We start from the raw sequence: 15829 nt of genomic DNA on the forward strand, positions 1-15829 counted from the left end.
ATGTATATGTATTAGTTATAATTTTTTAATGTTTTAATGTTTTTATTTAATATTTGTAAAATTATATGTATTTTAAAATTATTTTTACATTATTATTAATACATTTAAAAAAACGATAATTTTAATTTCGATATTTTTGTACTACGATATTAATTTTTCGATATTTTTGTACTTACCTTTATGAAGATATAACTCCGATAGTTTTGACTTCGATATTTTCGTGTCGATATTTTTGTATGTAGATATTCTGTCTTTCGATAATATGTCAGTGATTCAGATCGGATAGCCAGAGCTGTGGTTGTTGCTTTGTGTTTCTAAGCCATGCTGTCTACAGCTCATGAACTAAGTTGAAGAATTTCAGAGAGTTTCCAGGTGAATGCATGAACTAAATGAAGCACAATTGCATTCAGTAAAAGGTGCATAGCTGTGTATGCATGCATGTATACATTGGGTATGTTTACAGTGCGGTACATTACCAAAGGCAAGCATAAAGTCAATAAGTCATTGAAGAAGAAGCTGGGTTGTGGATGGCTAATGCATTGTGATGTAGTGCTCTTTAAACAGGCGAGTCTTCAACTCTTTCCTAAATTGTTGGTGTTTTGGGGCGGTCATGATGCATACAGGGATGTTAGCCCAACTCCTAGATACATAGATGTGAAAAGTCCGATGTCTTGTTTTCTTGCTTTTTCACACTTGGATCTGCAGTCTATTATCCTGGCTGGGGGAGTGCACAGAACCACCAAAGAATGTGAGCTTGTTTAGATGATGAACAGGGGTACTGGTTGTGATGGCTTTATAAATGATGCAGCTGGTTTTGAAGATGGAGCAGGATGGGAAGGGGTGCCAATGGAGTTCCAGCAGGATGGGGTGATGTGATCATATTTCTTTAGGCCCTGGATGAGACGTGCTGTGGCATATAGGATGTCCTTAAGCTGTGCCAATGTGGAATCCGGCAGGCCATGGAGCAGGGCATTATCACCCTTGGCATTTGGTGAAAGTTAGGGTTCAAAGCCATCAAGGTACAAGTCATTGAGCCCGGTTTGTACTGTTTCTTGACGGACTTCTAGTGTTGAATGAACAGAAAGCAGTGCCCGAGGAGTTGGATGTCTAAATCAGAGCAAACGTGCATGTTCAGTTGTGTATCATCGGCATTTTGGTGAATTGTGATGTGGTTATTTGTGAATAAAGTTCCAAGTGGCTCGAAGTAAAGCTTGAAGATGACAAGAGACAGTAAAGGACCCTGGGGACTACACAGATATTTTGTGACCTGGAGGTGCCCATATGAACAAACTAGTGTCTGTTGGAAAAGCAAGCAAAACAGTGAAGGATATTGCTGGTGAATCTCAGGGAGCGCATGAGGGTGGGATGGCTGACTGAGTCGAAGGAAGGCTAAGAGGTCCAGTAATATCAGGAGGCAGGGGTCATCATCTGTGGTCAAGAGGGCATCGCCTACAATCAGTAAGGTAGCAGTCTACATGCTACATGCGTGATCTGAAGCCAGACTGGTACTCATGCAGGAGATGGTTGTCATTACTGTGATCTTAAAGATGAACATGGAATGCTTTTTCAATGATCTTGCAGATGAACAGTAGGTGAGTGATGGGCCGGTAGCTGGCAAGGTCATCATGGTCCAGTGTAGGTTTCTTTAGGAGTAGGAGGATATCTCCTGTCTTATGAGCTTCTAGGAAGATGTCTTGGATGAAAGAAGCACTGACAATGGTGATTTGAAGTAAGAGGCAGTTTCCAATGAGAGATTTGATGAGGATTGAGGGTGTGACATCATCTTTATAAGAAGTGGTTTTAAAGGAGTTGAGTATGTCAGGGAGATCTGGGAGGGATCGGGCTTGAAGACTGACCATTGCCGAGTTCATGGGAAAGGACGGGTGTAAGGGGAAACATCCTTCATAACGCGGGCTTAACCTTTACCACTAATGCCTTTTTAGGGTGGGTAATGGTATTTGGGCGGTAAGCACATTTTTGGGGTTTGGGGCCGGTAAGGGTATTTGAGTGGTAAGGGTATTTTTAGGGTGGGTAAGGGTATTTGGGTGGTAAGGGATTTTATAGGGTTTAGGGGTGGGTGAGTTTAGGGGTCAATAAGGGTTTTATATATATATATATATATATATATATATATATACACACACACTTCCTATTTTATTGTAAAGGCATGTGTAGTAAAGGAATATGCGTAGTAAAGACTTGCATGGCAAAGACAATACGTAGGTAGAAAAGGCACAATTGCGCTGTAATGAACGCGTGGTAAAGGCAGGCGTGGTAATGACATTTGTTGTAATGTCATACATCCAGGCGTAAGAAATGAAGCAGGCTTGGTGTTGTTCATGTTCTTACTGAGCAGCATGTAACCAAGGTACAGAGTTGCTGTAATTGGCTTCTTAGAAGACACCACAAGCCTATCTCTAGAGAGCGGCTGAATTATTTTCTTTAAGAAGTGTTGTTCATGATGGAGTTCGAATTTGCTTCATATGACTAACCATGGTTGGCTTTCCTGTGGCCACTGCTGAAGACATGTAACACCTCATACTCTGTACAGACTATCCTTACACCCACTCAGCATACCCGGTCTAACTGTGTGTTTCCTGCATCAATCAATGAACCTTCATTTGGTCAGTGCACACTTGCAGCAACTCCTTCAGTTTCACTGGCTTCCTAAACCACTCAAGTGACGTTGCCCCCTCTGTAGGACAAGCAGTGGGTACCTAGACGAGACGTGGTCAGGAAGCTGGATGGTCACTCGCTTCCAGGCCGAGCTGTTGACCGAGTTGTAGATGGTGGCCTCGTGGAACTGGAAGGGGGAGCAGCCGATACTGTTTGAAGAGGATGGAAGGCACTGCGTCTGGACAAGATGCCACGCGTCGGTCCTGTAACAAACATATGTGATTTGCGTCAACAATCAAAATGAAAGGCAACAAAAGAGCTAACAGTAAACAGCAGGCACTGCGTGCTGTTTCTCTTATTTATATATATGTTAGCAGCACAATCATAAAGAGAAGAGACAAAAAAATGCAGTATATCTAAAAGGAAATGTGTCTCCAAGCCAGCCAGACAGTGACCCTGAATTTATCAGTAAAAAACACAGTTGATGGACAGAATGTAGAACAATGTCATACATTCACTCCAGTGCAAGGATCTGGGCCTAAATCCATCATTTTTTTGCACTCCACACCACCCTGGGTTAGACACTGGCTATATGCAAATCAGCTCTGACCCTGTGCCTCATGGGAACAGTCCAGTCCAAACTACCAAGCCATGTCTTTCCCAGACCGGAATCAAGCATCCAAGGACCGGTTTCTGGCTATCAGCCTTCATCAGCCTGGATAGCTTGACTCCAGTGGTGTGGAGAGCCTGGGACTCACGTCTGAGCATACCCAGCCCACTCGGGGTGAAAATTGCAAAAAACACAGTTGATGGACAGAATGTAGAACAATGTCATACATTCACCCCAGTACAAGGATCTGGGCCTAAATCCATCGTTTTTTTAAATTTATCAGCAGTACAGTAGCTTGTCCTGTCGACATGATAGCAGGGTGTGCTACTGAGAGGCCAGCCGTGCTGTACACTGTACAACAACACCAGAACGTTCGTAGTCTCAGGCCCAAACGGATGCAGAAGCAAACTGAAGTGCATTCTAGGATAAAACTGCCACGCAGTTACTAAAAATATCGAATATGATGACACTTATGAAAATAATCACAATCACGTGTATATTGCATTTGTTTCTGTGAAGTTCACAAATGTTGAACAAAACATCCTTCTTCCAACTCGTGTCACCCAGGCTAGGTCCAGTGGAAGATAATTTTGTAAGATGGCGAGAGACTTGACACAAAAGTGTATATATCATAATTGTGCCTTAAAACTCGTAAGCAACACAGACACTTCAGCGCCTTGCGTTTTGAACTATCTCTGCATAGTGAGTGTGACGTACACAGACATGTACTAGATCACATACTGCGTTTTCACTTTGCTGCTTGTTCCCAGACCACATGGTAAGGTAAGTGCACTTATAACACTTGAGTTAGGAAAATATTTAATTGGCTACGAAATACTCCCCCTGGGCCATGGTATATGCTCTACCATTACATACATCTCCATGTTTTATTCCCACCCTTATATTTTCTACCATTTATATTTCCCAGTGATTCTTGTGCGCTTGGGTACAGTGTGAACTGAAAGTAAAGCTACCTGGACTCCTTGGTGTATTCAAGCATCACCGAATGCTGGTCACCACACGAATTGGCCTCACATCCAACCACAATCTGCAAATCAATTGCAGAGACAAAGAAAGAAATTAGGAAAGTGCAGCAAGTGAAATTAATTACGTTTGTGCGACGTTGCAAATGCTCATCACCTCCAACATTTTGACCCTTTTACAACTTTGTGAACTACACAAAGTGTGAACAGCTTGAAAATGAGGAAAGCGTCAGAAAACCTCTGATAATGTTTTGAAAAATATTGCAAAAAACACGGAGGATGAATATTATCTTAAAAAAGATTTTATGATAAATTATTTTGCAGACTTTTTTTGATTTTGCACTGAAAGATTAGGTGACGTTTGAAGTTGTTACATCATGCACGCAAAATGTGATGGGAGGAGTGCTTGCAAATAGTCTAACCACTGCCAATCGCTCTGGGTAGCACACCAACCCATCATTTTTCACCCACTGTGCCATTGTGAAAGAGGTGTGGCGCAGCGGCCAGGGCGACTGACGCCAGGCGCTGGGGATCACGGTTCGATCCCTGGCACCGGCAGCTGGTGTCTGCCCAGCACCTTGTGACTCTGGCCAATAGCTTGCTTAATCTTTCCGAAGGCCCCCAGTGCCGAGAACCCTATGGGTAGCTGTGCGCTTAACAAATACAGGATTAATATTTTATTTTTATTTTATTCAAGGCCTGCATATGGAAATCACTACTGACCCTGCTCCGCATTGGAAAAGCTCACCCCAAGCTGCCAGACAAGGATCCCTCTAGAAGGGAATACAAGTAACCCCAGTCCAGTTTTGGCCTTCTTAGGCCTAGTCAGCTAGGTACATTTTGAGACGTGGGTCTTGCGCTCACTGTGCCATTGGACTTAAGCTAAACCTTACCAATGAGACCTATTAGGCCGAAACTGATCTAAGGTTGCTTGCGTTCCCACAGAAGAAGCTTTGGCCTAACAATATGAGCTGGACTGCTCATATTGAAGCAGGAATAAAGCAGGTCTCTGTCTAAAGAGGCACAGCGGAAGAAAATGATGGTCTGGAATGCAGGCAAGATTGATCGCCGGTGGTTGAGATCAATTTTAGCATTCCTTACATCACGTTGTTTCTGCTGAAATCAAAGTTGGACAAAGGTGGTATACTCAGCCAACTGGGTAAAAGTGAAATGTTTGCGAATTTCACCCAACTTTAAGGAAGTTGTTTAAAGCTTCACCAACCACAGTTACTGTGCTGCGTTGCATCAACGGGAGAGGCCATGACTATGCCATGTCTACTAAGCTAAAGCTTTGCTGAGCTCTCGCCAAGCTCTGGTGCACAATTTACCTGCCTTGTGCCACACATAACTTTGCACCATAGTGCAAAGGTGTGTCTTTGTGAGTCTAGCTTAACGTTTGTACAGAAGCATAGCCTTCCAATACAAAACACTATAATTAGTTGAATTTAAAAACTTTCCCCACTTTGTATGTGTACTGTAAAGTGGAGCACAAATGCAAATTTGCAATGGCTTGTTTATGCCTTAAGGAAGTGTATTTTTTGGCACATGTTAGTAGATAGGGCTTTGTGTAAAAAAACATGGGTAGTAGCATGAAACGCCACTGTAGTACCAATGGGACACCCTCTTGACGCAAAGTAATGCAGTTTTAAAACGTTTAGGCAATTTTGCTGTGCAAAACAAGGTCTGCACTGGAAAGTAAATCTCAAATTAACACTGTGTGCCAATTCTCGTCACTTCTAGTGTCTTTGCAATAGTACACAGTGTTGATATATCTGGCCATCTGTTCACAAATAAACAGTCTAACTTTCTCACTGCTTCTTATAGTTTTTAATGGAATTCCTATTCAAGCCACCACTTATCTGGCAAGGTTCAGTCAAAATTCCAGACAGAAAGGGACGGATGTTCGACTAGGACAAGGAAAAATAAGTGGCCACTTAAACTTAATCCAGAGAGGGCTAGTACCAGGATTTTAAACACAGTGACAAACCTGCAGGAACAATGTAGTTGCTGTGTTTTTCACCTTGATACTTCACCTCCAATGTGACAGCAGGAGCAGTGTGCCACACATGCCCCATATGCTAAGAATTGCCTCCAGTATGTCGGCACCAACATTTTCCAAGGGTATTTCAGATGCTAAATATCACCTCTAATATGCCAGTGTCATTATTTTGCCACCGATACCTGTTATGCAAGAATTACCTCCTGTATTTCAGGCCCAGCTTTTTGACATGGATATCCCATATCCCAAATATTACCTGTAGAATGCAAATACCAAGTATTTCCTTTACTATGCATGTGCAGTATTTTGTCAAATATGCTGTTATGCTAAGATTTATGTCTACTATGCCAAGCAAACCCCATTCTCAATCACTCATGCTCACTCACTAACACTCACTCTCACTTTCATTTAGTAATTCTCATTCCAACTCTTCTCCCTCGTTTTCACTCATTCAGTGTCACTTGTTTGCACCCACTCGCTCCCACTCACTCTCACACTTCCTTATTTTCCCTCCTCCTCTCGTTCATTCTCACTCAATCTCACCATTTCATTCACTCGTTCTTATTCACATTTGAATTCCTCTCTCATACTTTCATAGTCACACACATTTGAGCACACTTTTACTCTCACTCAGTCTTGCACTCATTCTTACTTTCACTCATTAATTCTCATTCACTCACTCATCACTCATTCATTCTCATTGGCCCACACTTTCTGGGTTATTTTCAATCATTCTTAATAGCTTCCACTAATGGTTACTCTGAATCACTCATTATCCCTCACTCTGACTCACTGGTGTTCACTCCCACTCTTCAATTTTCACTCGCTCTGATTCATTTCCATTCACTCTTTCACCGAGGCATTCACAATCACACACTTTCAATTACTTGCGTTCACTCTTACTCATTTTCAATTATTCTATGTCACTTGCACTCGCTCTTAGTCTGACTCACTTATACTCACTGTCGCTCACTCTCACCCACTCCACCTCTCCCTCTCTCTCACACACAGGTACTCACAGAGACACACAGAGACAGGTTCACCCACCCACCCACAACATTTTAACGCGTTTCTTTTAATTTCCCTTGCTGTGTGAGCAAGTCCTGCTTGAGCTCCGTGTTCTGTGGTGGCCACACAGCTCCTTCCCACCTAAAACATTACCAAATCATTACACTGAAACCTTGAGCTTGCAGTTGAAGGTTTCTATCTCCTACTTTTTCACCCGCACTTTCCTAACTATGACGAATTTGGAAAGGGTAGGGTGACAGGCTGATTGATGTGCAGCCCTGGGAGGCCTACAGTGTCCAGAGCTACCTTAGAAGTGACACTTCAGCATGGCACAGATGCTGGGTCCCTGAGGCCAGGCCAGGGATTTCCCCCAAACTGAACAATCCCTCTGATGTCTGGTGCTGGTGTCTTCATGGCTCTGCGGTCAGCTATCAGACACATATCACTGTCTCAAAGGCTGCTGCTTGACCTTAGGATTGGGTTTTTATGACACCACCAGTGAATAATGTTGAACATTGTAATGTTGATATAATAATAAAGGGTTTGAAAAAGAGGAGGGCAGAGCCCCAACACACTAGAGTGCAAGCCACCGCTGATTTACTTGCATTCAAATCATTTGCTTTGAATCATATTCAAAGAAATGTAATTAATCACAGAGTAGTAGGTTTGCTTTTGCAGTGCCCTGAATTAAACACATTCAATAGTGGGAGGATACCAGACACCCAAAGCTTCACACACTTTAACTTCCTTTTGCCTCTTCTCCACTGACAACTTGATCAGAAGAAGTACACACCAGCACAAGAACACCACCTGATTTATGGAATGCCTTACATATTTACTCCATCGGAAAATGCTCAAGGATGATCTTGCTTGCCTTCTCCTTTATCCTTATTAGAGATTTCATATGGTGCTGCAACGCAATGGAAGTTGTACAAATTCTCTAAAAGGCAAAAATAGAGCTTTGCACTCATGCCTTGGGTTTTGCACAGAAAGCAGGCTATTTCCTTGGGCAGTGCTTGGGGTGTCTTTTGCTCAACATCTGAAGTTTTTTGATAGGTGGGACTCAGCACTGGTACTTCCTGCAGCGCTATGGGTAGACAGAAGAGAAGTACGCTCCCATCTCCACACCGGAATCAGTCTTGAGCACGGTTGGCAAGAGACAGGATTAAAGCAATGGACGCCAAGCGCAAAGAAGCACCTCGGATACCAGTTTTAACAGTGGATGCAGTATTGGCCATTGGCCATTGGCCAATTAGATGCTGCATCACCCATTGCTACAGTCCAGAAGAGCAGACGGAATAGGGGAGCCCTTCTTCTATTTTCATTATGGTTCACAGCTGAATGAGACCGACTGCCACTGTACTTTTGCATTCACCAGTCAATGTCCTGGCAACGCGCCTTCTATTTTCATGAAACGCAATGAAAATGAAAGAACGGTGTTTCTCTTACTCGCCACCAGGAAATAGGTTTCTATGGGAGAACAGAGGGACAGCAAGCAGCACGACTGCAATGCAGACTCTACATGACTCCCTAAATGTCTGGTGCTAGTGCCACATGGGTGGTGCTCAAGTCAAACTCTTCAGGCAGCATGCAGTGGAAGTGCCTTTCCCTCAGTACATCAAGCTTTAAAGAATCAATGGCAGGAAGACCAAGCAGAAGGGACCAACTCAGGCCCACCTGCGAGCATGAATAGCAGATATGGTTTTAGTTTAATTTGTATTTTGTTTGAAAGTGTGTACCTTTATGCAGTCTCCTTCCTTTTTTAGTGGGTACGTAATACTTTCAGTTGATTTAGATATGTTGCTCCTCCCCACAGCTATTCTCTCTTCTCCAGCCTCCATTATGTTCCATTAGTAGAGGCTCGGTCACCCATCACCCACCTTGTATTTTTGCTTTCCCACGAGCCCCTGAAGCCTGCACCTCAGAGAAATTCCTCACAACGCACAACTACTTTATTCCCAGTCTGTCAGAAGTCAAGAAGGACTGACCAGTACCACTCAACCAACCTACTAACCGACACCTGGGCTCCTTGTAATAATTGAGCCACAAGTCTGTAAATGTGAAATTCTGAATAGTGTACTCTCTCTTTCACATGCATGTGTCTGGCACTGGCAGCTTCCTGAGAAAAATGGCGGCCCCTGGCTCGTGTATTTTCACAAAATTACACAGCGTCGAATGGTCAAGGTAAATCTCCTTACCTTAAACTGCATCATGTATCCTGGCTGGATAATCAGCTCCCGCGATGACATGATGTTGTGTGTCTTGTCCTTTCGCTTGTTCGGCCAGTAGAGGTGGAAAGAGGGATTTCCACAGAAACCTGCAGTTCGTACTGCGTTCGGGTAAAAACTCCAGTTTTCCTCATGGGAAGTTCCTTCTGTGACACAATAATAATAGTGTTTAAAAGTTGAAAATGTTCTTATCTATTGATATAATACTGATGGTGTAAGTACAATTACAAATCATTGAGGAATAATACAACTTTCTGACAGATTAGTAACAGGCCTCAGATAAACTTACAGGCACTCGGTTATATTTACCGACATCAACTAGGGGCAATTGTGGTGGGTTCAGATTCCTGGCATGGTACCTGGAGAACATGTAGCTCCTCATTCTCTGCCACGTCGTTTTGTCAGGCCCACAAAGTGTTCTGGGAAATATTATTTGACTTGCAATTTTACCCTTGCCAGTTTGTGCAGGATTCAGAGTTTTCAAGATCGGAATGAGTACCAACATCGTTTTTAGAGGGGACAGGTGTGCAGGGGAAGACTTTGCGACACGAAGGTGGGCGTTGGCTCAGTTATGCGGGGGCATCTGTGTTTGCTGAGTGATTGAATACCCAGGGTGCCTATTAGTGGTAGATGGCGCTATAAAGGTATGTAAAGTATAAAGCACTGTACGGTGAGATACAAGCGCGTGTATATCACAGTATAAAGTAATGTACAATGAAAGTAATGTAAAATTATAGAATATATAAAAGTATAAAGATCTGGAGTAGTTATTTGAGTGACTAATTAGGTCTGTACACATTTCGTGAAGAGATTTTTTTCAGGATACCTCTATTTTGTAGCCAGGCCCGGACTGGCCGTTGCTGGCACCGGGCAATCCCCCAGTGCGCCCAAGGGTGGGGGCCGGTTTGGACCCCTGGGGGCTGTTTTTGTTACGGGGCTGCAAAAACGGCCCTGTAACAAAATCGGCCAAAAACCGGCCCCGGCAAAGAGCTCGGCGGCACCCCCAACTCCCAGGGGTGGGGGGACCGGCCGAGCACTTTGCCAGGGCCGGTTTTGGTTCCCAGTCCGGCCCTGTTTGTAGCAATATGGTGTTTAACATTCAGCAAAAGCACAGCCTCAGTATAAGCCATTCTGATTCCCTTACAAATCTTTAACTGCAGGAAGCTAAGACCCTATCAATAGAACATCTCATATGTCATGAAAATGATCTCAAATTCTCTCTGGTTGCCCTGGGACTCAGCGTAGAGCCTGGGCGCTGAGACGACATGGACTCATGGACGTGTGATGTGGCTTTGTGGAAGTTCAATGCAAGCTCGACACCATGCGGTCATGATGTAGAGGCAGAGTGAAGAAATGTACTGAATGTGACAATGGACCTGCAGGCAAACGTGGATTCATAAAATAGAAGTGGTTAAAGAGGAGAGGTTGCTTACAAATGCTGGGTATGTCGACGGTGAGAGCTGCAGGGAGGGCATTTTAGATTTGTGTGTGATGTCGATAAGAGGGCTGAGTAGCGCCTGAGAAGATTAGTCCAACACTGGAAATGTCTGATAGTTGAAAGTCAGGGCAAGAATGTCAAATGTGCGGTAATCAGAACATGCGACAACTTGAATAATAATGCAAATATTACAACTAAGCTAAAAAAACTAAGTTGTGCATGATCTTTGAATGTTGACTCTCTGGCATGGTTATATCATAAAGCAACATGTGCAACAGGACACACACAAAGTATCTATCTACGTTAACAATGTATCATTGTGCTGTCACAATGTGCCAGCTGTTCAGAAGTAAATTCTCATTTCATATGAATGGCTCCATCTTGCAGTGATGTGGCAAAGGCAGCAGCCCAGAAGTGCACGTGCATTAAGAATCAAAGGCAAAGCTCTTTGGAACGCGGTATACTGGAGGTGTCCTATGGAGTTCCCAGAGTTTAGCAACCAAACCTATTTAAATAGACTATGTCAGTGATTCCCACGTGAATTGCTTATATGTTAATGCACGTTGTGTGGAAATCCTGGTATGAAATCGGGCCTCAAGCCGAACACAGCAACATTTCTAAACAATAGCCATTTGGTCCAGTTTCTGTATCTATTGGCTCCCCATTGCCTATACATTCCCCCATCAACAATGATACTATGCTTTCAATGCCTAATCCAGCTCATTTGGAGGGCTGAATTTCCCTGACAAAGTTTGCACCAAACAGCACACTTCTTAATCAATGTAGCTGTGTATTTACGTAGCACAGTGTTTGCTGTGTCCTGGAACACATTATTTTGGTAATAATTTCATTTTTCTTCATGCATAGTGTTAGAAAAGGGGGTCTCTAGTTGGCAGTGGCTTGCACCCTGGCAGAGTAGGGACCCTTCTTTCTAGTCAGGGTAAGGGGATTACACACGCAAGATAACCCCTGTTCACCCCCTAGGTAGCTTGGCATAAGCAGTCTCAGAGGCAACGTGTAAAGAATTTGTACATAAGCACACAGTAACACAGTGAGAACACTACAAATGGACACCACACTAGTTTAGAAAAATAACCAATCTTCATCTAGTAAAACAAGACCAAAACGACAAGATACTGCTTGATCTCTAAGCGGATTTTTATAGGGTCAACTACAAATTGCTGGAGGACCAATTAGCAGGAATTGGTATTAAAGGGAAAGGCTTAGCCTTACTCACCTCCTTCCTTAGGGAGAGAGGACAAAATGTAACCTTTGGATCCTTCGTCTCCAATCCTTTCTCTTTACCATGTCGAGTCCCACAGGGCTTTTCACTTAGCCCAACACTATTTAACATCTATGTCAGATCTTTGCACACTCTTGTCAAATCTTTTGGGTTCTCTCTTACTTCGCACACAGATGACATCCAAATAGTTGTATCCCTGACCAAAAGTAATCATAACCCTAACATTAGATTCAATAGTTGTATTGACTACAATCAGTGATTGGATAAGCTTAAATTGTCCTGAGCTAAACATGGGAAAGACCGAGGTTGTCCTCTTCGGTAGAGAGACCTCTTTTTGGTCACCAAATTGGTGGGCAGAAGAAATGGGCATTCATCCAGTCCCAGTTAATAAAGTCACGAATTTAGGAACCCAGCTTGCCAACTTTGTCCAGAAAGGCTTTAACAACCTGGCTTTTTAACAACTGGCAATCCACAGTCTCAATAATGCGCTTTACAAATACACTTTAACATAACAAAAATCCAACATACATAAGCAATGATATCACTTTTAAAAGGTTTAAAATAGTTCAGCCATAGAAAACTATGGATACATCACTTTTATCACAAAGTACCTCAGATGAGTCAAAATCAAAGATGAAAAGAGGCGCAGGGGAGGTGAGGTGCTAGAAAAGCAAATCAATGCATTGGTTCCTAATTTCCAGGGGAGGAGATGTATCAGTTCCTTACTGCCAGCGGAGGTGATGCATTGGTTCCTTACTGCAGTGCAGGGGAGGTGATGCATCAGTTCCTTACTGTGAGGGGAGGTGATACGTCAATCTACAGACACGCGGTCTGGGAAACTTTGATGAAGAACTTGGTGCACAGGTGCGATGAGTCAAAAATACGGATCCACTGGTCGATGAGGTGGCGGCAGAACAGGTGCTGCTTTGATTTTCCAGCCGCACGGTAGGTGACACACAAATTCTTCAGCTGCCCCTCAGGGCCTGCGTTGCAGATGGAGCGGGTGTCTCAGATGTCGCAGACACACTGCTCAGGACTCGGGCTGCGGTGATCTGTGAGCAACAAGGCAGGCACTGTGTTGATTCTTCTGCTGCACCGCAACAATGCATTGGTTTTTCAACCGCATGGCAAGACTGCGGCGGGAAAAACAAGCGCTGAAGGTCGATGCATGGATTTTCTTCTCTTCCTCCAGCGGAAGCCACCTCCAAAGGCCCAGAACTGGAATAGGCACTACTTGGCAGGCCAGAACTCCCAGTGGAGTATTCAGAGACTGAAGATGAAATCTTTGATGGCCCTGAGACTTCCTAACAGAAGGCAAGCGCACACAAGCCCTTAGAGAACCTTGGCAAACTGGATGATGAAAACAAAGTCCAGCCCTTTCGCTCTCCAAGACAGAAATAGCAAGCAGTAGGCCAGCACAACACGGCAACAAGCAGAGCGGTAGTTCCCCTCCTACAGCTTCTCCAGCTCTTCTTCTTGGCAGAATCTCCTCTTAGTCCAGAAGTGTTCTGAAGATAAATCACAGCTCCAATAATTATACCAGTTTCTGCCTTTGATTGCCAATCATGGATAACCAATCACAATTACAATTTAGACAGAGGGCATATGCACTATAGCACTGATTAGCAGTGGTAAAGTGCCCAGAGTCCAAAAGCCAACGAAAACAGGTCAGAATAAATAGGAGGAAGAAGGCAAACAGTTTGGGGATAACCCTGCAAAAAAGGACGCTCCCTTTGTTCCTTATTGGCAGCATTGACTTTATAGGCTCCCGCTTCAGAAGCAGTCAGAAATGCCAAAGTGACCTGGGCAAGTAGGTTCTGATTACCAATGTGAGACAGAGCATGGAGAGTTTCATGTGATTAGTCTTTAAGGTAATCAAATGAATCCTCTGTTTGTGGAGTTAAACTGCGGCCACTTTGCACCGACCCTAACAGTAGTTGCTTTAGAATGTCTTCCAGTCTCTCATTGCCAGGTTTTACTCGGGCAGTAATGGCCACCAAAAAAAGACAACCAATCACCCAATCTAAATTGGGCAGTCAGTTGGATTGCTTTCCTTCTACGGCCAGGATTCCCTCGGGCTGGCAGACGAATACGTTGATGACAGAGCCAGTCCCCCCATCTATAAATTGGCCTGGTGGACTGTGAGTTTGGGGAAGAGGGTACTCCACCGCTGTTGCGACAACCCTCGCCGGGAAACTATAACTCATCCTATTCATCTAGTTCTGGCAGGTATACAGCTACACACATAAAATAACCAATCCCAGATACAAAACATTGTTCAAAAGTGATGCTGCAGCCTCAGAAGATATTCAAACAAAATTGCATTAAACAGAAGGATCCGCAGGGCTCATTGTGTATAACTGCAACCTGCAGGTCTAAGATTGCGTGCCAATAGGGACATCCCAGCTTTAATCTTTCAAATGTTGTATAAAATACCACGATTCACAAAACCGTTTATCGATGTAAAGACGCCATTTGGGATTTCAAATAACTGCTATCCACAAAAGCTACATACTTGGTCTGCTTCTGTGTAAATATCTGCCAAGACTGTGTATAATTACACTGTAGCATATCCGAAACAATGGCCAGAGAGTGGGCGCAGCCAGGGCCGAACTGAGAATGCAGACTGGCCCTGGCAATTGAGTTGGGCCGGCTATGAGGGTTGGGGGGGGACGTGTAAAACACTGCAGCTGCTTTTGTTACAGGGGTGCTGATATTGCAGCTATGCTGAAAAACCGGACCCCAGGAAACCCCCCCTGCGCCCCCCCCCCAGGGGTCCAGATCCGGCCCCCACCCTCGCAGCCCACCGGGGAAACACCCGGTGCCCGCTATGGCCAGTCCAGCCCTGGGCGCATCAAGACATGGTTTGCCTTGGAAGCATGTGACAAACCACAAACTTGTCAGTTTGCATCTACTCAAAAACTCCTATTTGACCCTCCCCTCCACGGAAAACGTTCTTCTTCCAAAGTGGGAAGAGGAGTGAATCCCCACAAACAAAGTCAGGGTGTACCAAAACTCAGTAGGGGTGTATGGAAAACGGTCCTCCACGAAAAACACAGGTTTTCTCCATTGACACAAAAGGGAAAAAATGTGCATTTTCAATTCAGGCTGCATGTCAACTGTGCTTTGAATGGGCAAACGACAGATCATAAAATGTAACTTGACATTCCCAGTGGTATGCCTACATAGAAACCAGTGTGTGGCACAATTTTCAAGCATTCTCCTGGGAATGCTTGTACAAGGCAAAAATGAAATTTAATTCCAATTGAGGTGTAAATCTGTGAACAAAGTTTACACTTTTTCTGTGAATCACTCGGGGGTGTGTGTGTGTGTGTGTGTGTGTGTGTGTTTGTTTTTGTTTTCAGACAAAGTCCTCCGTTACCGGAGGAGCTGATGGAGCAAGGATTTGCACGTTAAGCGACTTGCTTGTACTCATGAACCTCGAATACCTATAATGAATTAACTCAACATGTTTGTCTTACTAATTTCCCCGTTATTCTGACATTTTGGGTGTCCCAGAGACGCTTGCATATGTGTGTATTAACCTTAACAACGCTTGTCATTAAAATGGCCGCTGCTTAGCGGGGTTTTTTCTGCGCATGCGTTGGTCACACTCACGTGACGTACTCGCAGTTCTGGTGGGAAATGTTTGCTCATGCGCAATACTGCTAATATGGCCGCTTTGTGTTCTCATATGCTCCGTG

General features: G+C 43.9%; 1 protein-coding gene across 1 annotated transcript in view; it reads right to left on the reverse strand.

Annotated features, from left to right (window-relative positions):
* The window catches only part of RELN (reelin), a 1711021-nt gene that overhangs the window by 64530 nt on the left and 1630662 nt on the right, over window positions 1-15829 (reverse strand). The window contains exons 57-59 of the mRNA XM_078679027.1: window positions 9415-9590; window positions 4201-4274; window positions 2718-2879 (exon numbers count right to left, since the gene is read on the reverse strand). Coding sequence (XP_078535153.1) covers window positions 2718-2879; window positions 4201-4274; window positions 9415-9590 — 412 coding nt within the window. The remainder of the gene's footprint in view (window positions 1-2717; window positions 2880-4200; window positions 4275-9414; window positions 9591-15829) is intronic.

The sequence above is a fragment of the Lissotriton helveticus genome, chromosome 1_1, assembly GCF_964261635.1.
Source record: "Lissotriton helveticus chromosome 1_1, aLisHel1.1, whole genome shotgun sequence".
In the NCBI taxonomy this organism is placed as follows: Eukaryota; Metazoa; Chordata; class Amphibia; order Caudata; family Salamandridae; genus Lissotriton; species Lissotriton helveticus.